We start from the raw sequence: 23,339 nt of genomic DNA, 5'->3' as shown, positions 1-23,339 counted from the left end.
AAATTCTCTTTCAATTTGAAATGAGTAACTGTCACTTTTAGATATAATCGGATTAGAACTGACATAATATCTTATCTTGTTTAATTTTTTAGTTCTCAATATTTTGACCCTGTTACATCTATTTTATTTGTTATGATTATTTTTATCTATAAAGATAAACTTATTACTATGAAAGGAAGATCTAACAGAAAACTTAAGAAATTAATAATATAAAAAGTAATGATATGACCTAAATAAAAAAACAAATGAACAGAGTGAGAACAAAAAAGATGCAAAAATGAGAAGACGAAGTAAGGTTGAAAGCTTTACAATGCTCAATTGCTATTTGACGTGATATTCAGTGGAAAAAACTATAAAACACTACAGAACAAAAACGCATATACACATTAGACAAATAGATGAGGAAATGCTATGTGAGTATTGTAATATCTGACAATGAGAACATAACAGAAAATTTGAATATCATTTTTATAATTAAAAAATAAAAAATAATAGAAAAAGTTCAAGATTGCATAAATTCGATGTAAAAAATTTATACATTTAAAAGGAGTGTTTGAAATCATGTAAGAGCACAAAGAAAGGCAAAATTAGCTCGCATTTGAATATCATAATGAATTTTACAAATCTATGTTTAATGTATGTCATTTACTGAAGAAAGAATTTGCAACCTGCTGTAAAAATTAAAGAAAAAACAATGAATGATATATAACTCATCCAAATTTCTAAAGCATAAATGCGCACATATAAAAAATGAAACTTGTTAAAAACATTGAAAATACAATGAAAGATACTAAAACATAAAAAGTATAATAGCTATGACTGAATAGTTTTCAATTAGTATAATTAGTGCAATGATCAGGAGAAGTAATTGAAAATTTTAGGCATAAGTATAAATACTTTGGTCTACATTTAATGAAATAATAATAAAATCTAATAAATCTGACTTAATCTTTTTTTTTTAAAGTAAATCATAAATTTGGAGAAAGTGGTGGGTTCTGATTTAGTGATAAGTGTCGTAGGTTGGTTATAAACAAAATGCACTTGAGTCCTTGTTAGTTGTTACAACTTAGAACCAAGCAGGTGCACCTTTTCCAACCATGGAGGAGTGGACTATAATTACCTACAACGGGCTAATTTAATAACACAACTACCCATAAAATCTTAGACGGGTTTCTTTAATCACCTTGATGGGCTTATTGTTAAGTCTATGCAGCTCTTTAGAATAGATCTGGACGTTGTCAAACCAGCCTTTATTGGAAATCCCTACTATACCAAAATAAAGAAAAATATCACCAAGAATCTTATTAAAAATATAAACAGAGATAGATTCCTGAAGGAGATAGTCTTCTTATTAGGGATCGTTATGTATAAAATAAAAATAAAAGTTATTGAGAACTTTGACGAAGAGAAATAAGATGTTTACAAGGAAAGAAACAGAGCAAACTTTTTCTAAAGCAATTCATGTAGCACAAATCAACACAGTCAAAAGCAAAATGTTAGACCATGGAATAGTAAAAATAAAGCTCAAATGTTGAATATAAAATAAACAAAGAAAGGGTCGGGTTAGACGGTTTGGGTTGTAAGAGAAATAAGCCGAATGGATTCAAGGGTGAATATAAAATAGATTTGATATGTATGGGAATTTCAAGATCATTAATGATATTGACAGAGATGAAATTCGGCATCAAATTAGGATGACTATGTCTTCTAGGCAAAAACCTTTTTGTTTAATCACCATGACTTTTCAGGGCATACACGATAGCACACCGTACACAAAGGAGCGATTAGATGCAATTCCTAATGAAAGAATAAAAGCTCACACAATCCATCTAACGTGTTGCTCACTCAAACAAAGAATAAGCCACACCGCACTCTGCTCAAACCCAACTAAAAGCCAAAAACAAATTTCCACATGGAAGCTTAACAGGACAACAATGTGACTAAATACGGAGCTAGTTTTGAATCTTATATTTATATAGGTTATATATATATATATATTAATAACAATTGGCCCAACATTTCGTGGGCTTTAATAGCCTTAACAAGCATCCATTTAATGATGGCCCAAAATGTTTTGGACTTTGAAAGCTTATAAGATCCAATCTTAAAATTGGACTTCAATTTTAAAAAGGCTTAATCTAAACGCACTTATACTTAATTTGGCCTAAACATAAATAAATATCAATAAAATAAAGAGAAAAAAATTAAATCAAACTCAAATTTAAATTAACTCAAAAAAAAATATGGCATCTATATTATCCTCATATACCATTGTTGGATTTTTTCTTTTGATTGATAAGTCACACGACCCTTGAATATGTTGAATGACATATTTTAACCAAATACATTCATGACTTGCCTCATGAATTGTTAAAATTTTTGCATAGTTAAAAGAAATAATAATTATAGTTTGTTTTTACAAAACGCCATGAAATAGTCGTACCTCTATATGTGAGTATGTAACCAGATTAAGATTGAGCTTTGTGTGATCAAATAAATACGCTACATCTGCATAATCAATTAAATCTAATTTGGATACATTTGAGTAATATAAACTGATGTCCGTAGTCTCTTAGAAATATTAAAGAATATGTTTAATTTCATTTTAATGTCTTAGAGTTGTAGCAAAACTATATCTTACTAAGAAATTTACGGTAAAAGATATATCAAATTGTGTATTGCTAGCAAGATATATTAATATTTCATTGCACTAAGATATGGTACTTTAAGATTAAGAAGTTTTTCATCATTCTCTCGAGGTCAAAAAGGATTATTTTCATAGCTAGTGATTTTACAGTCATTGGTGAACTCAATTGATGTGCTTTGTCCATATAGAATTATTTTAGCACTTTTGCTATATAATTTGATTGATGAACAAAAATATCATTTATCAAGTGCTCAATCTAAATACGTAAATGAAATTGTCTTTCCAAGGTCTTTAAAATTCTTTCTTTTAAGTAATTCACTGCTTTTGATAACTCTTCAGAAGTTTCAACAATGTTCAAGTCATCAACATAAATTAAAATTATGACAAATTCAAATCCGAATATTTTTCTAAAAACACATGAGCATAAATGATCATTTTTATAGCCTTCTTTCCATAAATATTCACTAAGACGATTATACCACATACGTTCGAATTACTTTAATCCATGCAAACATTTTTATTTAATTTAATGGAATAAATTTTCTATGAATTCAAATTGTGTGCTTCAAGCAATTGTAATGCTTTGGGGATTTATATATACATATATCGTTATTAAGTGAGCCATATAAATAGGCTGTAACGACATTCATTATATGCATTTTACATTTCTCATGTATTGTCAAACTAATTAAATATCGAAATGTAATTGTATCCATCACAGGAGAATATGTCTCTTCATAATTAATACCAGGCCTTTGATTAAAACTTTGTGTGACAAACTATGCTTTATATCTCACAATTTTAGTTTTCACATTTTTTTTATACAAATACCCATTTATATTCCATTGGTTTTACATTATTTGGTGTACGAACTATACATCTAAAAATTTCATGTTTTGCAAGTGAATTTGGTCCTACCTTGATTGTGTCTTTCCACATTGGTCAATCATTTCTATTTTTACATTTTTCAATAAATGTTAGTTCAAGATCCTCATTTTCGTTCATAATTTTGAGCATTACATTATTTGCAAAAATATCATTGATGTTTATTTTATTTTGGTTCCATTTTTTTCTTATCATGACATAATTTATTGAGATTGTTTTATTTTCATTGAGTTCATGAAGCTAAATTTCTTCTTGAATTATGTTAGAGGTCTCTTCTAGAGTTTTTGTTTCTTCTTTATGATCATCTTAAATATTTGTTTCTTTTCTTTTTTTGAGAATTTTTATCTTTAGAATCGATTGGTTTTTCACACTTTTGGCATGCTTTAGACTTATTGGTAATAGTAGGTTGTCCTTCGGGGTCATCAATTCTAATTAGAGCATTTCAACTAGTATATGAGATTTAGTTATTCTCTTAGATTAGTAAATAAGTCTAGTAATTGATTTGTTATATTTTGTAAATGAGTTATCTATTGAACTTCAAGTACCCATTAATTTGTGTAAGGATCAAAACTAAATAATGATAATTTATTCTAAAAAAAATTGCTTATTTTCGCCTCCTAATGTTGAAAAAATTATTTTATCAAAATGATAATCGAAAAATCTTGTCATGAATAAATCTCTTGTTGATACTTCTAGATATTTAATTATGGATAGAGATTCGTATCGAACATATATTCTTAGCCTTCTGAAAAGACTTATATTTGTGCGTTGTTTTAGGGTAATTAGAGCATATACTGCACACCCATATATTCTTAGATGAGAAATATTTAGTTCCTGACCATAAATTAATTATATGGTGGAAAATTTAGAATAGCTTATTGGCCTAATGGGTATACGTGCTATTACATGCAAAATGGCATGTCCCAAAACAGAAATAAAGAGTTTAGATTTCATAAGTAATGGCTTTGTAATCAGTTTAAGTCGTTTAATAAATAATTCTACTAGATCATTTTGTGTATGAACATAAACAATAAGATGTTCAACGGTTATTCCAATTGACATGCAATATTCATTAAAGACTTGAAATGTAAATTTACCAGTATTATCAAAACGATTTGTCTTGAGTGCATAATCAGAAAAATGTACTTACAGACAAATTATTTGTGCAAGTAATTTTATAAGTATTAAATTATGAGTTGATAATAAGCACACATGTGACTATTTTGTCAATGTATAGATTAAAACCATAAAATATTTAAATGGTTTACATGGTGGATGAATAGGTTCACATATATAACTCGAAATACGTTTTAAAAATGCAAGAGGTTCAGTTTCAACTTTAACTAGTGATGGCCTTATAATTAATTTGCCTTGAGAGCAAGCAATACATGAGAATTCATTTGATTGAAAAATCTTTTAGTGTTTCAATAGATGATCATATAATTTTTTATAATTTTTTACATCATTATTGATCCAAGATGACCTAATCGGTCATGACAGATGTTTAAATTATTAATAAATTTTTAATTTATAATAATATAAGTTTCAATTATTTTAATATTTATGTAGTACGATTTAAAGAACAAAATGGGTACTTTTCTAATATATACTTCTTATTTTAGATGATAGATGTAATGTGTAGATATTCAATGTCTCTTTTATTTATTGTTTCAATATGATATCCATTCACACAATTATTTTTAAAACTTAACAAATGTTTTTGAGACTTATTGATAAATAATGTTTCTTGGATTATAACTCTTGTTCTTATAAGTAGTAAAATATTGACTCTTATGAAGTTTTTAATTAATCATGTACTATCAAATAATGTATTCCTATTAGTTTCTTCCAATTTTAAATGAAAAAAATATTTCTTATCTTTAAAAATAGTGTGTGTTATAGCACTGTTTATTAGAAATATATTTTCATCGTTGATTTTAGATCTAATGAGAGGAATATCCATATTTTCTTCTATAAATTTGGATATATAATAAAAAATTTACAAGTTAATATAAAAAACATTATATATTTTAATACATCAATATATCATTTATATGTAACGAGAACATAAAGAAATGCGTTTTCCTAATAGACTAATATTAAAACATATTAAAAAACTTATTAATAAATTTCATTTTTAGACATTTCCATCAGCATCACCAATTATAGCATAGCCAATTAGATGATCAATTAGTCTTTCAATGTAGATAAAAAAATTATTAACATCCAGATATGTCACATCAACTTGGTTATCATTTTTAATAAAATTTATTTTAATATTTTTTTATTTTTCAATGAAACTTGATAAAGTTTGATAAGATGTTTCAACGTACGACAGTACATGACCAATACCTTTCATGCCACATCGATGATAAATATTTTCTTTATCTTTTTATTTTGTCCACTTGTATTTTTTTTTGTATCGTCTCAATATTCACCCATTTTTGATTGTTAAATGCATTCTTGTTATTAGAATAATGATTATTAGGATACTATATTTATAATAATTATGATGACTTCTTCTACGTCCACGTTTACGACTACGACCATAATCATAATTATAAAATGATATCGCATTCACTTTAGAAATGAAGCATAACTAGTTGGACAAGATTCATGCTTTTTCATAAGTAGTTCATTATTTTGTTCAGCTACGAGAAGATATGAAATCAGTTCAGAATATTTTTTAAAGCCTTTTTCAGAGTATTGCTATTGTAAGAGCACATTTAAAGTGTAAAAAGTATAAAATCTTTTTTTCTAACATATCTTTATTAGTAACATTTTCTCCACACAATTTTCATTAATAAATAATTATAAATTTTGCTATGTTATACTCACTTACGAATTTTAAATTTGGCAATCATAACTGCATCCAATGATAATGAGCTTTTGAAAAAATTACTTTTTTTTTGGGATTATATTTACTTTTTAGACTTTCTCAAAGATGAATAAGATCTTTTACTATAAGATACTTAGTTTTTAATCTTTCATGAAGATGGTGACAAAAAAAAAATCATTATTTTTGTTTTATCTTGATTGGATGGTTCATTTGCCTCTTTGATTGTGTTTTCAAAACCCGTAGCATTTAATTTGAATTTCAACATTTAAAATCTAAATAGAGAATTCTTGTCAGTAATATTAAGAGCCATAAATTCAAGTTTCGTGAGATTTGATATGGTGAAAGTTGTTAATAGATAAAAAATAAAATATTGTTATTGACAAGCAAAAATAAAAATTGATAATAAAATTTAAAATAAGAAATTGACTAATTATATATTGAAAATATGAGTAAAGTAATAAAACGACACTTGAGTTTAAAAGGAAAATTTTTTGAAAGAATGTAGTCTTTTAACTTTGAGATGATGATGGAAATTAAACAATATCAAAACTTAAAAATTCGAATTTTATGCGGATAACGTGTTATAAAATATAATTTTATAAGAAAAATATTAAAGAGAAGTAAGAGGATTTTTTATTTTTATTTACTTTTCAAGTGTGTATACGGTCAACTATGATGCTTTTATTTATAGACTTACATATAGGGGGGGGGGAATGAATTTATATAAATAGAGATATGAACTTAGTAGATGGAAATGTATATTGAATAGATTTAGAAAATAAGAATGTATTTACATAAATATATATTTTAGATATGAAAAAGTAAATTAAATATAAAGAGATACATTAAATATGATGAAATATAACAGATATTCATAATATATATTCATACTAAATGTATATTTTTAAAAATTAATTATTAAATTTAAAAATTTGTATTGCTGTTAAAGTGGCGGCTTTTGACAGGCTATTATAAAATTAATTTTTTATGAGAATGAAAATGATTTTTGTAATGTTTGTTGATAATAAAAAGTGAAAAAAAGAAAAAAGAAAAAAGAAAAAAGAAAGTAGGTGAGGCAAAGGCAGGCAGAAGGCGTCGAGAGGAAGAAAAAGTCAGCCCAACTAGTACCTGTATTGTATTATAGGCTTTTGTAATTATTAGCGCTACTGTTTATTTATATTATTTGTAATATTGTAATAATAGTACAAAATGTAATGTAATTATTATTGGTGAATCTTTGCCAGTTTTACAATGTCTTAGTTAGCACGCACACTCTCTCCCCTTTCCCCCACTCGCACTCATTTCCATTTCTTTTTTCCCATTTCTTAATTATTGATTTTTTCATAAAAATTTTGGAGATTAAATTAGGGTTTTTGGGCAGAAAATTTTGCATCCCATCGAGATTCGATTTGAGATTTTTTATTATCAATCAGGGAAACCAAAAGAAAGAAGAGAAATCAGGCAAAGCATGGAGAACGGTCACGATGGGAAATTGGCTGAAAGATTATCGGGATTGGCCCTCAACGACAAGGACAACAAAGAACCCTCCAACGACGATAGCTTGTTTCAGGTCATGAAAGCCGTTGAGGCCGCTGAAGCCACCATTAAACAACAGGTCTTCGTTCTTTCTTGCTATTTCTAGCTTTTTTTTTTTCTTTTCTTATTCATCTTCTTTTTAATACTAATAAATAATTTCTTTTTTTTTTGGCATCTCTTGTCAGGCGGAAGAGAACAGTCGATTGAGGTCCGAACTCCAGAAGAAAATTGAGCAACTCGAAAAATATGTAGGGATATTTTAACCTTTTTTTCCCGCAGTCTTTCTTTCTACTATTTAATCAAGCTCTATATTATCGTTTTGCTTTATTTCTGCTCGAATTTATTTGTGTTTTATATTTTAATGGAGACACAGAAAGTGGAAAGTGGCAGTAATCCAAATGCTTCGGCTAACGGAGCTACCAATACCAGTTTAAATGGCACTTTGAATACACTTCCTGCTGCTGTTGCTGCTTCTGTCAATAACGCTGGCGCTGCTCCTTCTCATTTCTCTTCGCCGTCCACAGTTACCTCTTTTTCACCTCCCAGGTTCTTCTTCTTTGCATTGCATTATTCAGCCTAAGTAACTTTGACATGTATAAATAGAAAACATACAATTTTCTGATTCACTTGTTTTAATATGGTAGGTATCAATTACAAGGAGAATATGATTCTCGATTGCCGCAGGGTCTCATGCCAATGCCTCAAGGAAATAATTCGAATTCTCTATGGAAACAGGTTCATTCATGCCCTTTGAACTATGCCTTGGATTTTTTTTTTTTTTTTAGTATGTGGACTGAATAACTCCTATTTTTCTCCAGGATGTTGCCCTCAAGGTTCGGGAACATGAAGAAGAGATTTTGCAGTTGCGCAAACAGCTTGCTGAATTTTCTGTCAGGGTTATGTCTTGCTTCTTTTTTCCTTTCTGTCTTCATTCAGTATGTGTTAATTTTCAATTTCTAATAATTCATGGTTACTTGCAGGAAGCACAAATTCGCAACGAAAAATATGTTCTTGAAAAGCGCATTGCCTATATGCGTCTGGTAAGCACTAGCCTAGCTTCCCTACCATTTGCTCACTGTCTCGTTCTCTTTTTTCTTATTCAACTTCCTTGTTTGGAATGGAAATATAATTAATAAAATCTCTTATGAGTTGTTGCCACCAGGCTTTTGATCAACAACAACAGGACCTTGTTGATGCTGCATCAAAAGCTCTCTCTTATAGGCAAGACATAATTGAGGAAAATATTCGTCTCACATATCAATTACAGGTATATTCATTTCCTAGTGTTATTTATTTTTCACCTTGAGAATTAATAGGTTTTTGTTTTCCTTTTCACATTTCATTGATTCTTACCGTTTCTGTTTCTATTGGATGCTACGTGCTTGTATTCTATTTGGATATTAGGCTTGTTGATTCCTTTGTGTTAAAACTTCTGACCATTAACGCTCAAACTATTTCACATGTGAAATTATTTTTTTTCATCACACTCCTTTTCATGCTTGAAAATCTTCTTTGTCATTATGAACTTATTTGGTTTTCGTGCCATATATAGTAGTATTGTATATTGTTGCAATGGCAATGATTACATCTGTTTTCAAAATTTATTTACATTTCAATGTTTGACATGTGGTTGTTTTTTCAGGCTGCTCAGCAAGAACGAACAACTTTTGTGTCATCTTTGCTTCCTCTTCTGGCAGAGTATTCCCTGCAGCCACCGGTACTTGATGCTCAGTCCATTGTAAGCAATGTCAAGGTCAGTAGCTTCCCAATTGTGTCGATGAAATGCTGAATGCTGTTATATTCTTGGAATCTGTTTTTATGCAAAACCCATATCAACTTGCAAGAAAACTGGGTGTACTCTGTTTTCTGTATGTATTGATATCATTTTTGTCTTTAATTCAAATGAAAGTGTTATATTCAATCCTATCAATAATATCATAGTGCGAGTCATATACTTTAATGCTATCCACTGGGGCAGATGTTCCATGCTTAGATATTGAAATGGTCATCATTGGTATGAGCACCTATCTCTCCATAGAACTAGTGTCACTGATGTCCCTGTTCTATCAAATCTGTGAATCTGATGAGGGTTTGTGTTTGATTGGGTCATCTTGACAGTAGTTAGGCTAAGGTTTTATGAATACGATAATATTGAAAGATAAAGGATAGGAGTCTTAGAAATTTTATTCAAAAAATTATTGTGTATATATGCATGTCTTAGGAGTTCTATTGGCATTGGAATCAAGAGCAGAAATGGGAGATGTTTTTACTTTTCCTGCATTCATTTTATATTCTCCTTTTCCAAACTGGATTTTATGTATGTGTTCTTTTCATTCTTCTAATTGAAGGGACATTGTAATGATCATAACAAAATTATCATTCTAAAGTATATTAGCATTACTCTTAGCAAAGTATATCATGTTCCTAGTTTCTATCTGCTTTTAACCTGGACATCTCCACTGAGAGCTTGTCTTAAAAAATGTCATATATTAGATAAGTAAGGACACAAACAGAAGAATGAGAAATTATTTTGAATAAGTCAAATGTATATGCTTCTTTTCTTGAAATGAGAAGCATTAAAGTTACTACTTGACTTTTGCAGGTTCTATTTAAACATCTGCAAGAGAAGCTTATTATTACTGAGGTATGTTATGTGGAAATGTTTACAAAAGCTGGAGATATCTTTCTTTTTCAGTTTTGATAATTTTGATGTAGCTAACCTGGGTTAATTATACTTTGAGATATCCAGCATAATATATCATCATCTACTTAATCATGTTGATTATTCCTTTTCCTGGCCTCAGTCAAAGCTAAAGGAGTCACAGTATCAATTGGCACCTTGGCGGACAGATGTCAATCATTCCAATTTTGCCCCCCAGTCTCCATCTCATTCCCTTGGTGCAACATTGACAACTTCAGTATGCTCATAATATCTTCTTTTGATGTGTACTTGTATGCCATATGATTTTCTTAAATTCTTATATTTTCTTTCAGAGCAAAAATGGCCTTGAATTGGTGCCTCAGCAGGCATATTCTCAGGGAAAGACGCAGGTAACTTCTGATTCTCAAACAGACTCCAATTGGGATCTTCCGGGTCAGCGCCAAGGTGGTTTGGGTGGTGGTATTGCTTCAAAAAATTTGGAACCCGATGATTTGGGGAGGTATTCACCTATAGCAAGCAGGTGAGCCTGGTCAAATGGAGACTGCTACTGTGAACTGAATGTTCAAATTACAACCATCTGCATTTGTTGGTGGGTTCTGTTTTCATTGATTTCTTTTCGTTGCCTTGTGTGCATGAATCATTTGAAAGCTAGATTTTCATGATGAGCCAAACCTTCGATTGTGACATCATAGTGCCTCCGCATATCATAATCTGCGAACTTGTTAGCCATATTGGTATACTTTCTCTTCTGGAGTTGCTGTGCTTTTGGAATGCTGTACTATAATGTAACTCCTTACCTAAAACTTTAGTATAGGATTTGTATCTGGAGAAAATGGAGAAAAAAATTCCTGTGTCCAAAATTCGAGAATTTTTGTCTCTCCTCTCATTTTTTAAATAAAGGAGAAGATATGGTGACCAGAAGTGAAAATAATGAATTGTTTTCTGTTCATAACAAGTACTCTTCTTTCAAGAAGCCCTAATATAGAGTTTTTTGAAGAGGATGAACTGGATTCAGTGTTTGTAATAATTGTTAGGCTTGCTTCTGCAATTGCTGTCCAGTGGAAATGTTGTTCTATTAATTTTCTTGCCTACAACGTAATCCTATATAACTTGTATCTGGAGAAAACCAAAAAATCTGAACTTCCAAAATTCAATATTGTCCCCTCCACCCCAAGACCATGACTCCCGTACGTTTTAAATCATAAAGAAGATAGTATGACCGGAAATGATAACAATGAATTGTATTCTGTTCAAGAAGCCCTGTAGAGTTGTTTGAGAACAGAAGATAGTTTGAGTATGAAGTGGATTCATTGCTTGTAACATCTCTCATATATATATCTATATATTGGTGAGTTTTATGCTGGTTCCTATGTGCTTTTGGCATAGGGGTATTGGTCAGCTTATGAGAGGTTAGAAGGGGAACAAATAGGAAGGAATCTGGTATGGTAATGACCTGTAAAGGGTTGCAGTGTCTTTCGTGGTGTAGGTTGTGCTAACATGCAACTTTTCACCTTATTCCAGGCCAAAGTAATTTAACATACTTGGAAATCAAATTGTTGTGTTTTACTTGTATGCTTTAGCTCTACTTTTAGTCTTATAATGGTAAACTTGTTGGTGCATGTAAAATCTTACATTTCACCTGTTTAATGATTACTTCTTTTAATCCAATTATGCCCTTCTTAGTGCCACGACGCCCTTAAATAGGAATTTTTTTTATTTACACTATGTTTGATAGGAAGGAAAATAGAGGGAAAGGAAAAAGGAAAGGAAAGAAAATATGGAAGGAGAGGAAGGGAAGTTGTTTTTCCTTGTGTTTGGTATGAAGGATGGAGAATAAAGGGAAAGAAAGAGGCTGGGGCCAAAATGGTAAATATAATGATTAACTTAAGTAGAAATAGTATTTTCCTCTTAATTTTGGAAGGTATATCAGTTGCATTTCTTGTTCTGATCAACATTCTGACCTCATGAATATCAGTCGATCTTGCTATCTTTGTTGATCATAAATCCAAGATGCTGAGACTTGTGATGCTTAGCTGTTTTGTTCTAACATTTTTCGCCTTGTTTTTATTTTTATTTGCATATGGATCTTATTTTTTTGGGTACATATCAATAATAGATCTATCAAAATTATGCTTCACATGTTTGATATTGTTCAACCTAAAATCCTTGGCTTTATTATACTTTTACCTAGTTCCAGTTGTGAATAACCTCCTCGATGGTTTCATCTGCAAATAGCATACCATCCTCAATTGGTCTGTCCTTGAATTAGTCTTGAATATGCCTATTTAGTTCACTCATAATTGCAGTAAAAAGGCTATGACTCTAAAATGGATCTTGATATGAATAACTTGGCAACTTTAATAGATCTCACTCTGGAGTTGTTCATTAATAGATGTCCTCAATCATATTAACATAACTAACAGACATTTCCTATTTTTTTTCGGGGTACTAATCATAATTTTTTAAGCTTCACTTTCACTTTAGATTGCTAAAAGCTATTTGAAGTTTTCCTGCCTTTTGTACTTTCTATGACTTAAAGGTGAAATAATAGCTTCTGCAGCATACCTTTATATGCAAGAATTCATTCTATAATAAATTTTTCTCAATTTGATTTGTGCTCTATTTTTAGTATTACTTGTGAGTATTTTTTCCTGTAATGTTGTTCCATATTTTATTTAGGAATCTTAATACTTGTTTTTCCTTAGTATTTTTACATACAATCTGGTATAGGTTTTGTTTGATGAAAGATATGCAGAATTTTCTGTAAGGACAGATGCTGTGCATTTTTATTTGACAAGGGCATGGCAGTATTCAAATATGGTGAACTTAAAAAAGTGTTGATTTTAATGATTGCCAGGACTTCTATTGCCAATGAGATACCAACACAGCTTGCAGTTTCTCGTGGTGACATGCATACTATGCAATATGGTGAAGAAACTATTAATAAACAGGTTACATTTCGTGATCCTGTCAGCAATAGTGAGATGGATGATCCTGACACTGAGGGACACCAGATTGAAAGAGAGCCTCCCTCCAATTGGGGTTCAGCAAACACGCCTTATGCAACTACACTTGATGATCCCAGTTCCTCATATCCTCCTTATCTGCCACCAGTTCTTGAAGAGCCCTCATCTTCTTTTTCTGAGGGTAAGATGTTACTGTGCTTTGTTGGTTATAAGCACAACTGTTGACCATCCTAAATTGTGTATTGCTTTGTGCAGCTGCAGAGGATGACCCGCTGCCAGCTATAGAGGGCCTCCAAATTTCAGGTGAAGCTTATCCGGGAAGGGAACTCCAGGCATGTGGATATTCTATTAATGGAACTACCAGCTGTAACTTCGAGGTGCTCGTTTAGGATTTCCCCTCTATTTTAAACATTTAGGATTTTGAGTACAGTTATTTCTAGGATGTATTTGAGGATGCCCTGTATTAGATAGCATTTCTCTTGATGCCAAAGTATGAATATGATGCTGTAATGTGCTTGCAATGGCAGTGGGTGCGCCACAAGGAAGATGGATCTGTTAATTATATTGATGGTAGTGTCTTTTCCTTCATCTTCTTGAGGTTCTCTAACTTCTCTCTATCTACCCTGTTTTTCATCAAATATGTTTCTAAAAGATTTTTGAATAACAGGAGCAAAGCAACCAAACTATCTTGTTACTGCTGATGATGTTGATACATACCTGGCTATTGAAGTCCAGCCTCTAGATAACAGAAAACGCAAGGTATCGACTTTACTTAAATGCCATTTCCCATGATTGGTTCCTTGTACATTCATGCGTAGTTTGTTCTTGCTTTTTCTTCTTTGCCTATGAATTTGGTAGAAGGCGAGTCTTGATAATTAGAAGATATCAATTACAAGGTGAGTTTAGGTTGTCAAAAGAGAAAAAAAAAAGTTTTTGGCAATGAGTCCACTTATTGAAATATTTACCAGCGAAGACCTATTTAACAACAGACAATGCCATTGATCCTTGTAATTGCTAGTTTGCATTATTAAGTCTTCATATTTTCTTTTATGTATTTTGTGCATGTGTGTAAGTCATAGCTTCATATTAGATAATTGCTTCATTCCACTATGTTTTTTTTGGGATAGTGGGTTTGTTTTGATCTAATTTTAGTGATACTTGTTGTGGTAGAATCCCAATTAGAATTGATATGGAAGCAAACAACAACAATAAGAAAATAGGAAACAAAAAATAAAAAACTTGAAAAGCTTTTATGCTGTTTGAAAAAATATCTGAACGAGCCCCTATCTGACTATTGGTTGAATTGAGTCTTTATAGTGTTATTTTTTTCCTAACTAAGCCTTATTGGATGGAAATCACATGGTTAGCATATCTTTGCCATATAAGCATCTTGCTAAACTTGTCATGGTGCATATATAGCATTGTGGCAAAAAAATAAATAATGTTTTCATACAATGAAAATTAATAGTTATAAGAAAATAAATATTTATAATATTATAAATATAACAATAAGTAATTTTTATATTCCATAAATATAGCGAAAATAACAATAAAATAGATTTATTTATTTTAAAAATCAAACATAATATTAGCTTTTTATTTTTTTTTCCCTAGCATCTTCTATTCCTCCCTTTCTCCTCCTTGTTTTTGGATTTGAATTGTATATGGTTGAGAAATGGGTTTGGGTTTGGGTTTGGGGACTGAACTTAGGCTGAAAAATTGCTTCTGGACATGGGGTCAAGGCACTAAGGAAACTGTGCATGATTAAGCGTTTGCAAGATTTTCAGTGTCAAAAGGTGGTAGATTTGATAGAGATTACAGATTGGAGCCTTACAATGCAGATCTGGCCATTTTGGATGTTGGAAACTGCATATTATCTTGCTTACAATTTGGTTTCAAGCAATAGGTCAAGATTTGGTGCTGTTGGTCGTTGAATCTAGCTTTTGGTGTTGGTATTGACATCCATACTGGCACTGGATAGCTAGATTTGATGTTCAGAGATGTCGATTTGCAAATTTGGTGATACCATCTGATCGGAGAAAACTGAGAATAGAAAAGAAAGGGAAAAAGAAAACATTTCTACCACATCTTGATTAAATGCCGTGTTACTGTGCCTGTTGTCCAACTAAATGCTACAGCAACATACCAGTCGTCCATTTAAATGCCTTAGTGTCTTGGGCTTTGAGAGTTATCATGGTCACCTGGGTCATGTGACTAAATTCCATCCAATTAAGGAGTCAATTGGGAGGAGTAACACAATGAGGGCTTAGCTGAGCTTGATAAATAGATAGGAGTTGTTTTAGATTTTTTGAGTAGTACAGGGGCTTCTTGAGTAAGTTAGTTGAAACAAAATCACAAAAAACGTGAAACACAATGATTTTATGTGCTTCAACTAGAAAGTCACATTCACACACAGAGACGAGGAGAAATTCACTAGAAAACAAGAAAGATGGAGAGTACAATTATTGTAGCTCTAAACTCACTAAACCTTAAGCCACAAAATACACTGAAAATGCCCTCTTATGTTTTTATCTTTCTTTCCACTTACTATCACAGAGGACTCTTGAATTTTCTCTCAAAAGCTACTTATGTAATCAGCCTTTTTCATATTACTCAAATTGCATTTAATGAGGCAAGAAACAAAGGCAAATGAAAGCAAGGGCCAAAAAGGATATAAGGGGCAAAACAATCAGAAAGAGAAATGATGGTGTGAGCTAGCTGTAAGTCATTCGCTTGAATGTTAAAGCCACATCTCAACTAATCTCCACCTTGCTTAAAAATTGTAAATTCCTTGAACCTGAACATTATAGCAAATTTTCTGAAATTGGATTGCCTCCCCCGCAATTGTCGTTCTAGGATGCCAATCAAGCACAACAAACAATAGCCGAGTCCAAGCAAAGCTGAAGCAAAATGCCACAAAATCAAAGTTCAAGTGAAAACTATTGTAAAAGCAACTACCTGAAAAACACACACGCAAGAATTCGTAGTGCTACCAATTTAATCATAAGGACTATCTAAAAGCAACTGGAAACTAAGACCAAGGCCATAATCTCTACTAGGACAAATGACCAATTGAAAACTTGTGTGATTATCAAAGACAACACTGTTGTCCTCATGGGGGCACATTAGTGGTTAAGGACCTGAGACTTCAACTTGGGGCTCTCGGTTTTGATTCTTGGGAAGGGAGGGGTGTATTATAGGATGGGGGAGGGCTACCTCATATTGTGCAGCCTGAGATTATATGTACCATGAAAAAAAAAAAAACTAAGTCAACACTTCTTAAACTTTGTGCATTTCTAATGTGAATAATGAAATGGAGTTAAAGGGACCACATCGTATTGGCAATTGGATGCTTTATGTGAGACTTGGTTATATCATCACTGGATTTCTATCTTGTAAGAAATCTTTCCATTCTTGTATGTGCATTTTTCGTTCCTTGCCTTATAGGACTTTTCCCCCCACCATTTAACTTGTTCTGAATGCTGGACCCTAAAGTTCCCCATGCTTGCATGACGCCAAGAGGTGCTATCTGATTGAAGGGTGATTGGCATCTATAATGTTGAACACTGTGGTTGTTTGTTGTAAAATTTTCAGTCATTCTATTTTGGGTATATTGCACTCTATAGTTGTCAAATATGCTCAATGCTTCATTTGCTTTGCACTAGGGACAATATCTGCTTGTTATTGCTGCCAAATTTAAAAACTTGTTTTCTTTGTGAATTTAGGGAGAGCTGGTGAAGGTATTTGCCAATGAGCACAAGAAGATTACATGTGGTGAGTGGTATTCGTACTTCATGTTTCTCTAGGACACCTTTTGTTTGTAATGTTTGGAAGTAAGACTTTTTGAAATCAGAGAAAAATTTAGAAAACTCCAGTTGATTGTAATTGAGTATTTATTGTTGTTACGTACTGTACTTTGACTAATAAGGAGAGCTAAATTGAAAAAGACAGAACAGTCAAGCCTTTTGTCAGATTGACAGTTGGTTGATGTCAAGATCCACACGGGTCTGGCTCTCTCCCCCATTTCTATTTTGTCCCATACTTTCCAATACATCCATCATCACCATTTGCATGTGAGGGATCCATAATTAATGACAAAATCCCACACATATGGATGGTGATAATGGGTGTATTGGAAATTAATGACAAAAAATTGATGGAGGGGATCTCAACCTGTATCCCCCCTATATTGGTTTTTTTCTTGTAAGGGAGAAAAGAGCAGCAATATCTACTGTGGTTAGATAGACTCTTCTAACCAGATTAAGTTCATGTTTGCTTTGTGCTCGAACGATTTCTGTGCCTTTTATTGTTTGGAAATTGTTAGAATTTCTGTCATCTCTTGTTACTTGTTTACTTATTTTCTAGCACCACATATTGAAAATTCATTAGATGTTACAAACGTTTTCTCTTTCCTTGTGTTTCCCTTGACTTTTAACAGATTCGGAGATGCAAAGCCATCTAGAGAAGAATCTTTATAGTGGTCATGCTTCGTACAAAGTTTCATTCTCGGTATGACTTCTACATTTGTATGGTTGTTATACTGCCCCATTGTGTGATAAGGGTTCCCTTTGGTTATCTAGTGCTTATCAGAATAATATGTTTAGGCCATTACTGTTTCTTAAAATTGCTAACTCTCAGTTAAGAGTACCGTTGACTCATTTATATTGCAGACAGGATATCTTGATATATGGGAACCAGCTATGTTGGCCATTAAAAGGGAAGGTTACAGTATCAAGTGTTCTGGACCCAATGGTCTTGTAGTCACTGAAAAGTTCTCTCCAACCATGCAAGTATGATTCATAACTTGCTTATTCTTTTGAGATTTTGTAGGAGTGATGTAGGACAGCTAGGAGGTTTAGACTTTTGGCCATTTTAGATCTGAATTGATAGAAATGCTTGAGGAAAATAGGGACATTGAATGATGAAAAGAGGGGAGAATAAAATTCCTAAGTTGACACCTAGTGTTCCTTGATTGGATCCCTAGGCTTCACACCTAGTTATCCATTTTCGCACAAGAATCATGCTCTATAGTCGTTTTTTTTCCCCTATAATAGCTCCAATTGATTTTGATGCCCAAAGTGCATGGTGCAGAGAACTACAGAGACTTTCGTCCTCTGTTGGAGAGAAAAGGAGTCGCTCTGAGCACCATGGACAGTAACATTTCATTTGCGATTCCAATGCACATTAACACAGACCTCAAAAAATTCTTCATTGTACACTGTTCCTAAACATGGCTTTTCTTTTTTCCTCTTTATGAAACAAAAAAAAAAAAAAGAGTATATCTGGCTTTCCCCAGTGCCTCTTCTTAAGTAATTATGTTGAAAGTAAAGCAACCTGACTTAAACAAGTTTTGAGGATATATTATGGAAGAATGTAGCTCCAGAAGGTTGGCACCTTGCAGGAGACCAAATCTCACCACTGATCATATTGTTTTATTTTAAGGATAGGGATCCAATCATTACGCCAAGCTAAAAATTATAGACTAAGATAAACTTTTTAATCGTGTTATTAATTGATGTTCACTTTATGATGCACAACGTTACATTCAGCATTTCTGTCCATTGAAAACAGTGATTCTGTTGTGCAGTTAAAAATTGCCTAAATATATTTGTGTCCAAGTATAGCCTTTGATGGAAATAAGTGAATTTAGTTCGTTGATCTTGGCTGCTTTTGATATATTACACTTTCTCCTAAGGCACTAGTGATGACGAGCACTTTGCAAATTTACATCCTTGAATTTTTATGTTGGTAGCTTTTTGTTTATTTATTTATTGTTCATTGTTTTCTCTAGGTTAAAGTAACATTCGGAGAGCCTACAGAATTTTTAATTATTGGACCAAATGGTGTTCAGCGTTTATTACGAGCAGACAGCAACTCCACAGATATTAGCTGGTAAGTTTGAAGTTTCTCCTGTGAATAGATAAAGAATTGCTGATTAAGAAAATAACAGAAAGGTCTGCATACCATAAGCATGGTACATTGGAGAAACACCTCCCAAGGTTTACCATATTATTACTGTTTTACTAATGACAAACAAAGCACTTCCATTTTATCCCAAGGGGACACCTTATTGTTTAGAACTTGAGATTCAAGAGTCGAGTCAAAGACCAAGTAGTTTAATAATTCTGGAAAATATGTGTATAGACTTGCACACACTTAGTGTAAACTTTTGATACACAATTCATTAAGGCCTCAGATTGCAGTGATAGCCTCAATGCTATGTTCCATTATCCCAGTCTTCACTCCTCTGCTGCCTCGAAGTATAAAAGGTTGCAAATGGATGCTATTCCCCAGGGGGTTCTCTGTCTGTTCCTCCCACATCTTTTGTTTGTCTGTGTGTGCACATGCATGTAAAATCAAAGCTACAGTTTCTACAGAATCCTATTTCTGCTAGAGTTAAGTTTACCATTGCTTTCTCTCACTACTGAGCTCACCGAGTAAAACCCTCAACTTTTCCCTCCAAATGTGTACCGAACATACTAAATAATCTCTGCAAGTGATCACTTATTCCATCTATCTCTGTATGTATACTTATGTGTATAATTATTTAATGTTGTGGAGAAGCTCTCTGTCATTTCTATCTTGTTCCACAAAAAAAAAAAAAAAAGAAACTTTGATTGGTAACAGAATCGATGATTATGGCATGGCTTTATTAACTAGCTGTACTGTGGACTAATTCTCAGCTGTCTGCTGTTCTTATGGATAGGTTGAAAGGGAGAGGGGAGGAAGATAATAGTGGAAGAAGGTGAAATTGAAAGGGAGATGATGGTTGGGAAATTTGAAATTAATAGTGAGGTAGAACAGTAGTGGGTAAGTTTTCTTGGAGGCTATGGGAATGATTAATATCATATTGAGAGGGTAAAAGTATGCGACAGTTTATGGGTGAACATTGTAATGGAAGGTTGAGTTTATGAGTTCTTGGAGGCTATGGGAATGGTTAATATCATATTGAGAGGGTGAAAGCATGCAACAGTTTATGGTGTGAATATTGTAATGGAAGGTTTAATTGATGAGCTGATCAAGGAAAATCTCTAAAGGAGACCGTTTATTGGGCTGTCAAAAGCATATTGTGAAATACAATTGGGATTTTGTGGTTGAAATCAGATTTTTAGGTAATGCTGGCTTGGTGATGGCTTAGAAAAGGCTTTATCCAAGGTTTAAATGGAATAACTGAGACCCTTTTTCTAAGGATTATGGAAAAACCAGAGCTGGTTACTGATCTGAATTATAGAGCAACAGAAAGAAAATAAGAAGTCTAAAATTCACACGTAGTTTTTATGGATGTGATGCCTAAGGTTATTTCCATTAAAAACTTATAATGACAATCTGCGGAAAGTCTTTGAAGCTGGAACTCCGACTAAATATGAGAAACTATTGATGTAATTGATTTTTTAGCACTCTGAGGGCACAAATATTTATCGTATAAATGTCTAACAATAAACAGGCCTTGAATGGAGGCCTAAAAACTTATAAAGGTTCAATACATAACTGAAAGAAAGGTAAACTGGCCATATTCAGCAAAAATCAACCAATTTATTTATGCCTTTAAGAGGCAAAAACAGCATGGATAAGTAAAGGCAGCTACTTTTATTTATAAAGATAGATTATAAAAGACTCATTTGTGTAGTAATGACTATTCAAGCTCTTAACTCCTGTCCTTCATTGTTAGACGTGCTGAATTAAAGCTTGGGAAACAAGCTTTGGCACACCTTTGAAAGCCCTTGGGAACCTGCTTCTTGTATGCTTATTCAGATTATAAGATTAAGGTGGGGTCAATGGCCAAAAGTGGTGTGTATTTCTGTTGTCGTTGTCAAAATGAAAATCTCTTATGGTGTCTTCTACCTTTCTGGATATTGTTTGGGCCGTGATTCTGCTTCTATTCTAATATAGAATGCCAGTTTCTTTGAAATTGGGGCATGCCAACTTGGTGTTTTCTCAATTTAAATTCTAAGTTAGACTTTTGGTTTTTTCAATCTAAACCTTGTTTATTCTTACTTTTCTCTTACCTGTGTGTTCCATGTCCATACATTTGTCTCATTTATCTCTTCCATTAGAACATTGTCAAAATTACAACTATTTTATTTTATTTTTAAAGATTTTTTGCATCTATATTTAATAAAAAAAGTATTGTATTTAATTTTCACCCACAGTGGTTGTGCAGAGGGCTAATTTGTTTATATTGACATTTCATTTTTGTAGTTCAAGAGATACAATTGTGCTCACCTTGAGATTATTCATCATTCGGGTATTTACTCTTCACTTCTATACATTTTTTTTTTCCGTGAAAGACTAGAAGCTTTTGTCTTTTTTTTGCTCACATGCACACACCCACATAGAAATCAAACACTAATTAAGAGCTTCAAATTATGTGTGCATACTGGATCTGTAAATTTACTTTCAGACCTTCAAGTGTGAACATCTCAAGTTTTTATGTAGTGGCTTCTAGTTTAATGTTTAAATTTTAGATAAAAGCTTCTGATGTCTTTTTCATATTTAAAGACAGAATAATATTGATAGTTACTTGGGGATCCAAGGATGGTTTTTCGAGTTTGTTCGAAATTTCTGAGTAGAATTTCTTACGTTCTGCTTTAGTTGCATACATCTGTTCTTGACAGTGCCTTGTCATTACTAGCCTAAATTTCTTGGTTATTGCGTTGGTCATACCCCGTGTCATTCTGGAGTGGTTGTCTGTCATTCTGCTCTTAAATTGATGATTTAAAGCATCTTAAGTCCACACGTGCAAATTGCATTGTTTTGGACCTGTATGTATTATTGTTTTTGCAGGCCAAGGATGATACTTTCCCCCTTTTTTTGGCTCAAATCTGACTAGTAAAATCTTATTTATCATTGATTTTAACTCCCAAAGTAGTCATATGAGGCTTTGACCAAATGGTTAAAATCTTATTTATCATCTTAACACCCAAAGTAGTTGTAAGAGACTTCAAACCCTTGCACAATCTCTCTAATTACTTTAACTTTAAACTTTTCCACTTCCATGTTATTTGCGGGTTTGTTGTTGTTTAACTTTTTTAAATGATGGCGATCTATTTTGCAATCTCAGCGTGTGTTTGTATTGTGTCTAAATCAAGTTTCATATGCAAATATCTTTTGGTCCCCTGCATGAATTTTAATCTGAGATTTGACATCCATAATCAGATTTGAGTTTTAACCCTGCTAAGAAGTGATTTTGACCTATCTGTTACACAAATTATACAGGAACGAGTGGTTTTTCTTTTTGTTTTCATTCAGGACATAGGGTCATAAGTTTGGTTGTGGTTAAAGATAGGGACTTATTACTTGTGGACTTACTTTTATATTTGTTAGCTTTCAATTAAATAATAATAATAATAATAATAAAAACTGAGTAGCTCATTTTTGAGCATTTATGTGCAATACTGTAGGAGCGAAGTTAGTGTTTTGATCTATCTTATTGGTTAAAGTTTTGTAGTTCTTGCATTATTCTAAACCCTTATGTTTACAAGAGATTTCTCGTACTAGCTATTGCAGGCTGGTGAGAGGAGGAAAGGGAAGAAGATAGGTCTATTCTTTAACAAGTAAGGTGCATGGTTTGCTTACGGTGCGGCTCAGTAAGAAACCTTGCTATTGAGATTGTTTAGTACATATTTGAGGACCGGGTATCTTGCTTAACTTGTTGAGTAGCTAGCTTTTGTGTTCTAATAATTTTTACAGGCAGCAAGTGGCGAGTTGTAATTACAAATTGTATCAATATTTTTGTCCTCGATGCTGTAATATCTTGCTCTTATTTGGCTTTGGTATTATAAAGAGAATCACTATATTACTAGA

The 23,339-nt window shown here is 32.3% G+C and overlaps 1 protein-coding gene across 3 annotated transcripts; it reads left to right on the top strand.

The window, feature by feature from the left end:
- Window positions 1-7,600: 7,600 nt before the first annotated feature.
- Window positions 7,601-23,339, top strand: LOC110429375 (uncharacterized). 3 transcript variants are annotated; one of them, XM_021445391.2, is made up of 21 exons: window positions 7,601-7,986; window positions 8,093-8,155; window positions 8,281-8,453; window positions 8,552-8,642; window positions 8,726-8,797; window positions 8,888-8,947; window positions 9,070-9,174; window positions 9,550-9,660; window positions 10,510-10,551; window positions 10,712-10,825; window positions 10,902-11,089; window positions 13,427-13,716; window positions 13,791-13,912; window positions 14,063-14,105; window positions 14,203-14,294; window positions 17,261-17,309; window positions 17,974-18,044; window positions 18,206-18,325; window positions 19,327-19,427; window positions 21,735-21,780; window positions 23,034-23,339. In XM_021445391.2, the coding sequence occupies exons 1-21, from the start codon at window positions 7,840-7,842 to the stop codon at window positions 23,091-23,093; spliced, it is 2,160 nt and encodes a 719-aa protein (XP_021301066.1). In that variant the 5' UTR covers window positions 7,601-7,839; the 3' UTR covers window positions 23,094-23,339. The 3 variants fall into 3 exon arrangements, with proteins under 3 accessions (XP_021301066.1, XP_021301067.1, XP_021301065.1); XM_021445392.2 differs by having other exon boundaries at window positions 8,726-8,803; window positions 23,043-23,339; XM_021445390.2 differs by having other exon boundaries at window positions 8,726-8,803.

The sequence above is a fragment of the Theobroma umbraticum genome, unplaced genomic scaffold, assembly GCF_002168275.2.
Source record: "Theobroma umbraticum cultivar Fairchild unplaced genomic scaffold, ASM216827v3 scaffold_44.0, whole genome shotgun sequence".
Classification (NCBI taxonomy): Eukaryota; Viridiplantae; Streptophyta; class Magnoliopsida; order Malvales; family Malvaceae; genus Theobroma; species Theobroma umbraticum.
The sequence above is the reverse complement of the archived record's forward strand: the minus strand, read 5'-3'. Positions and strand labels throughout refer to the sequence as shown.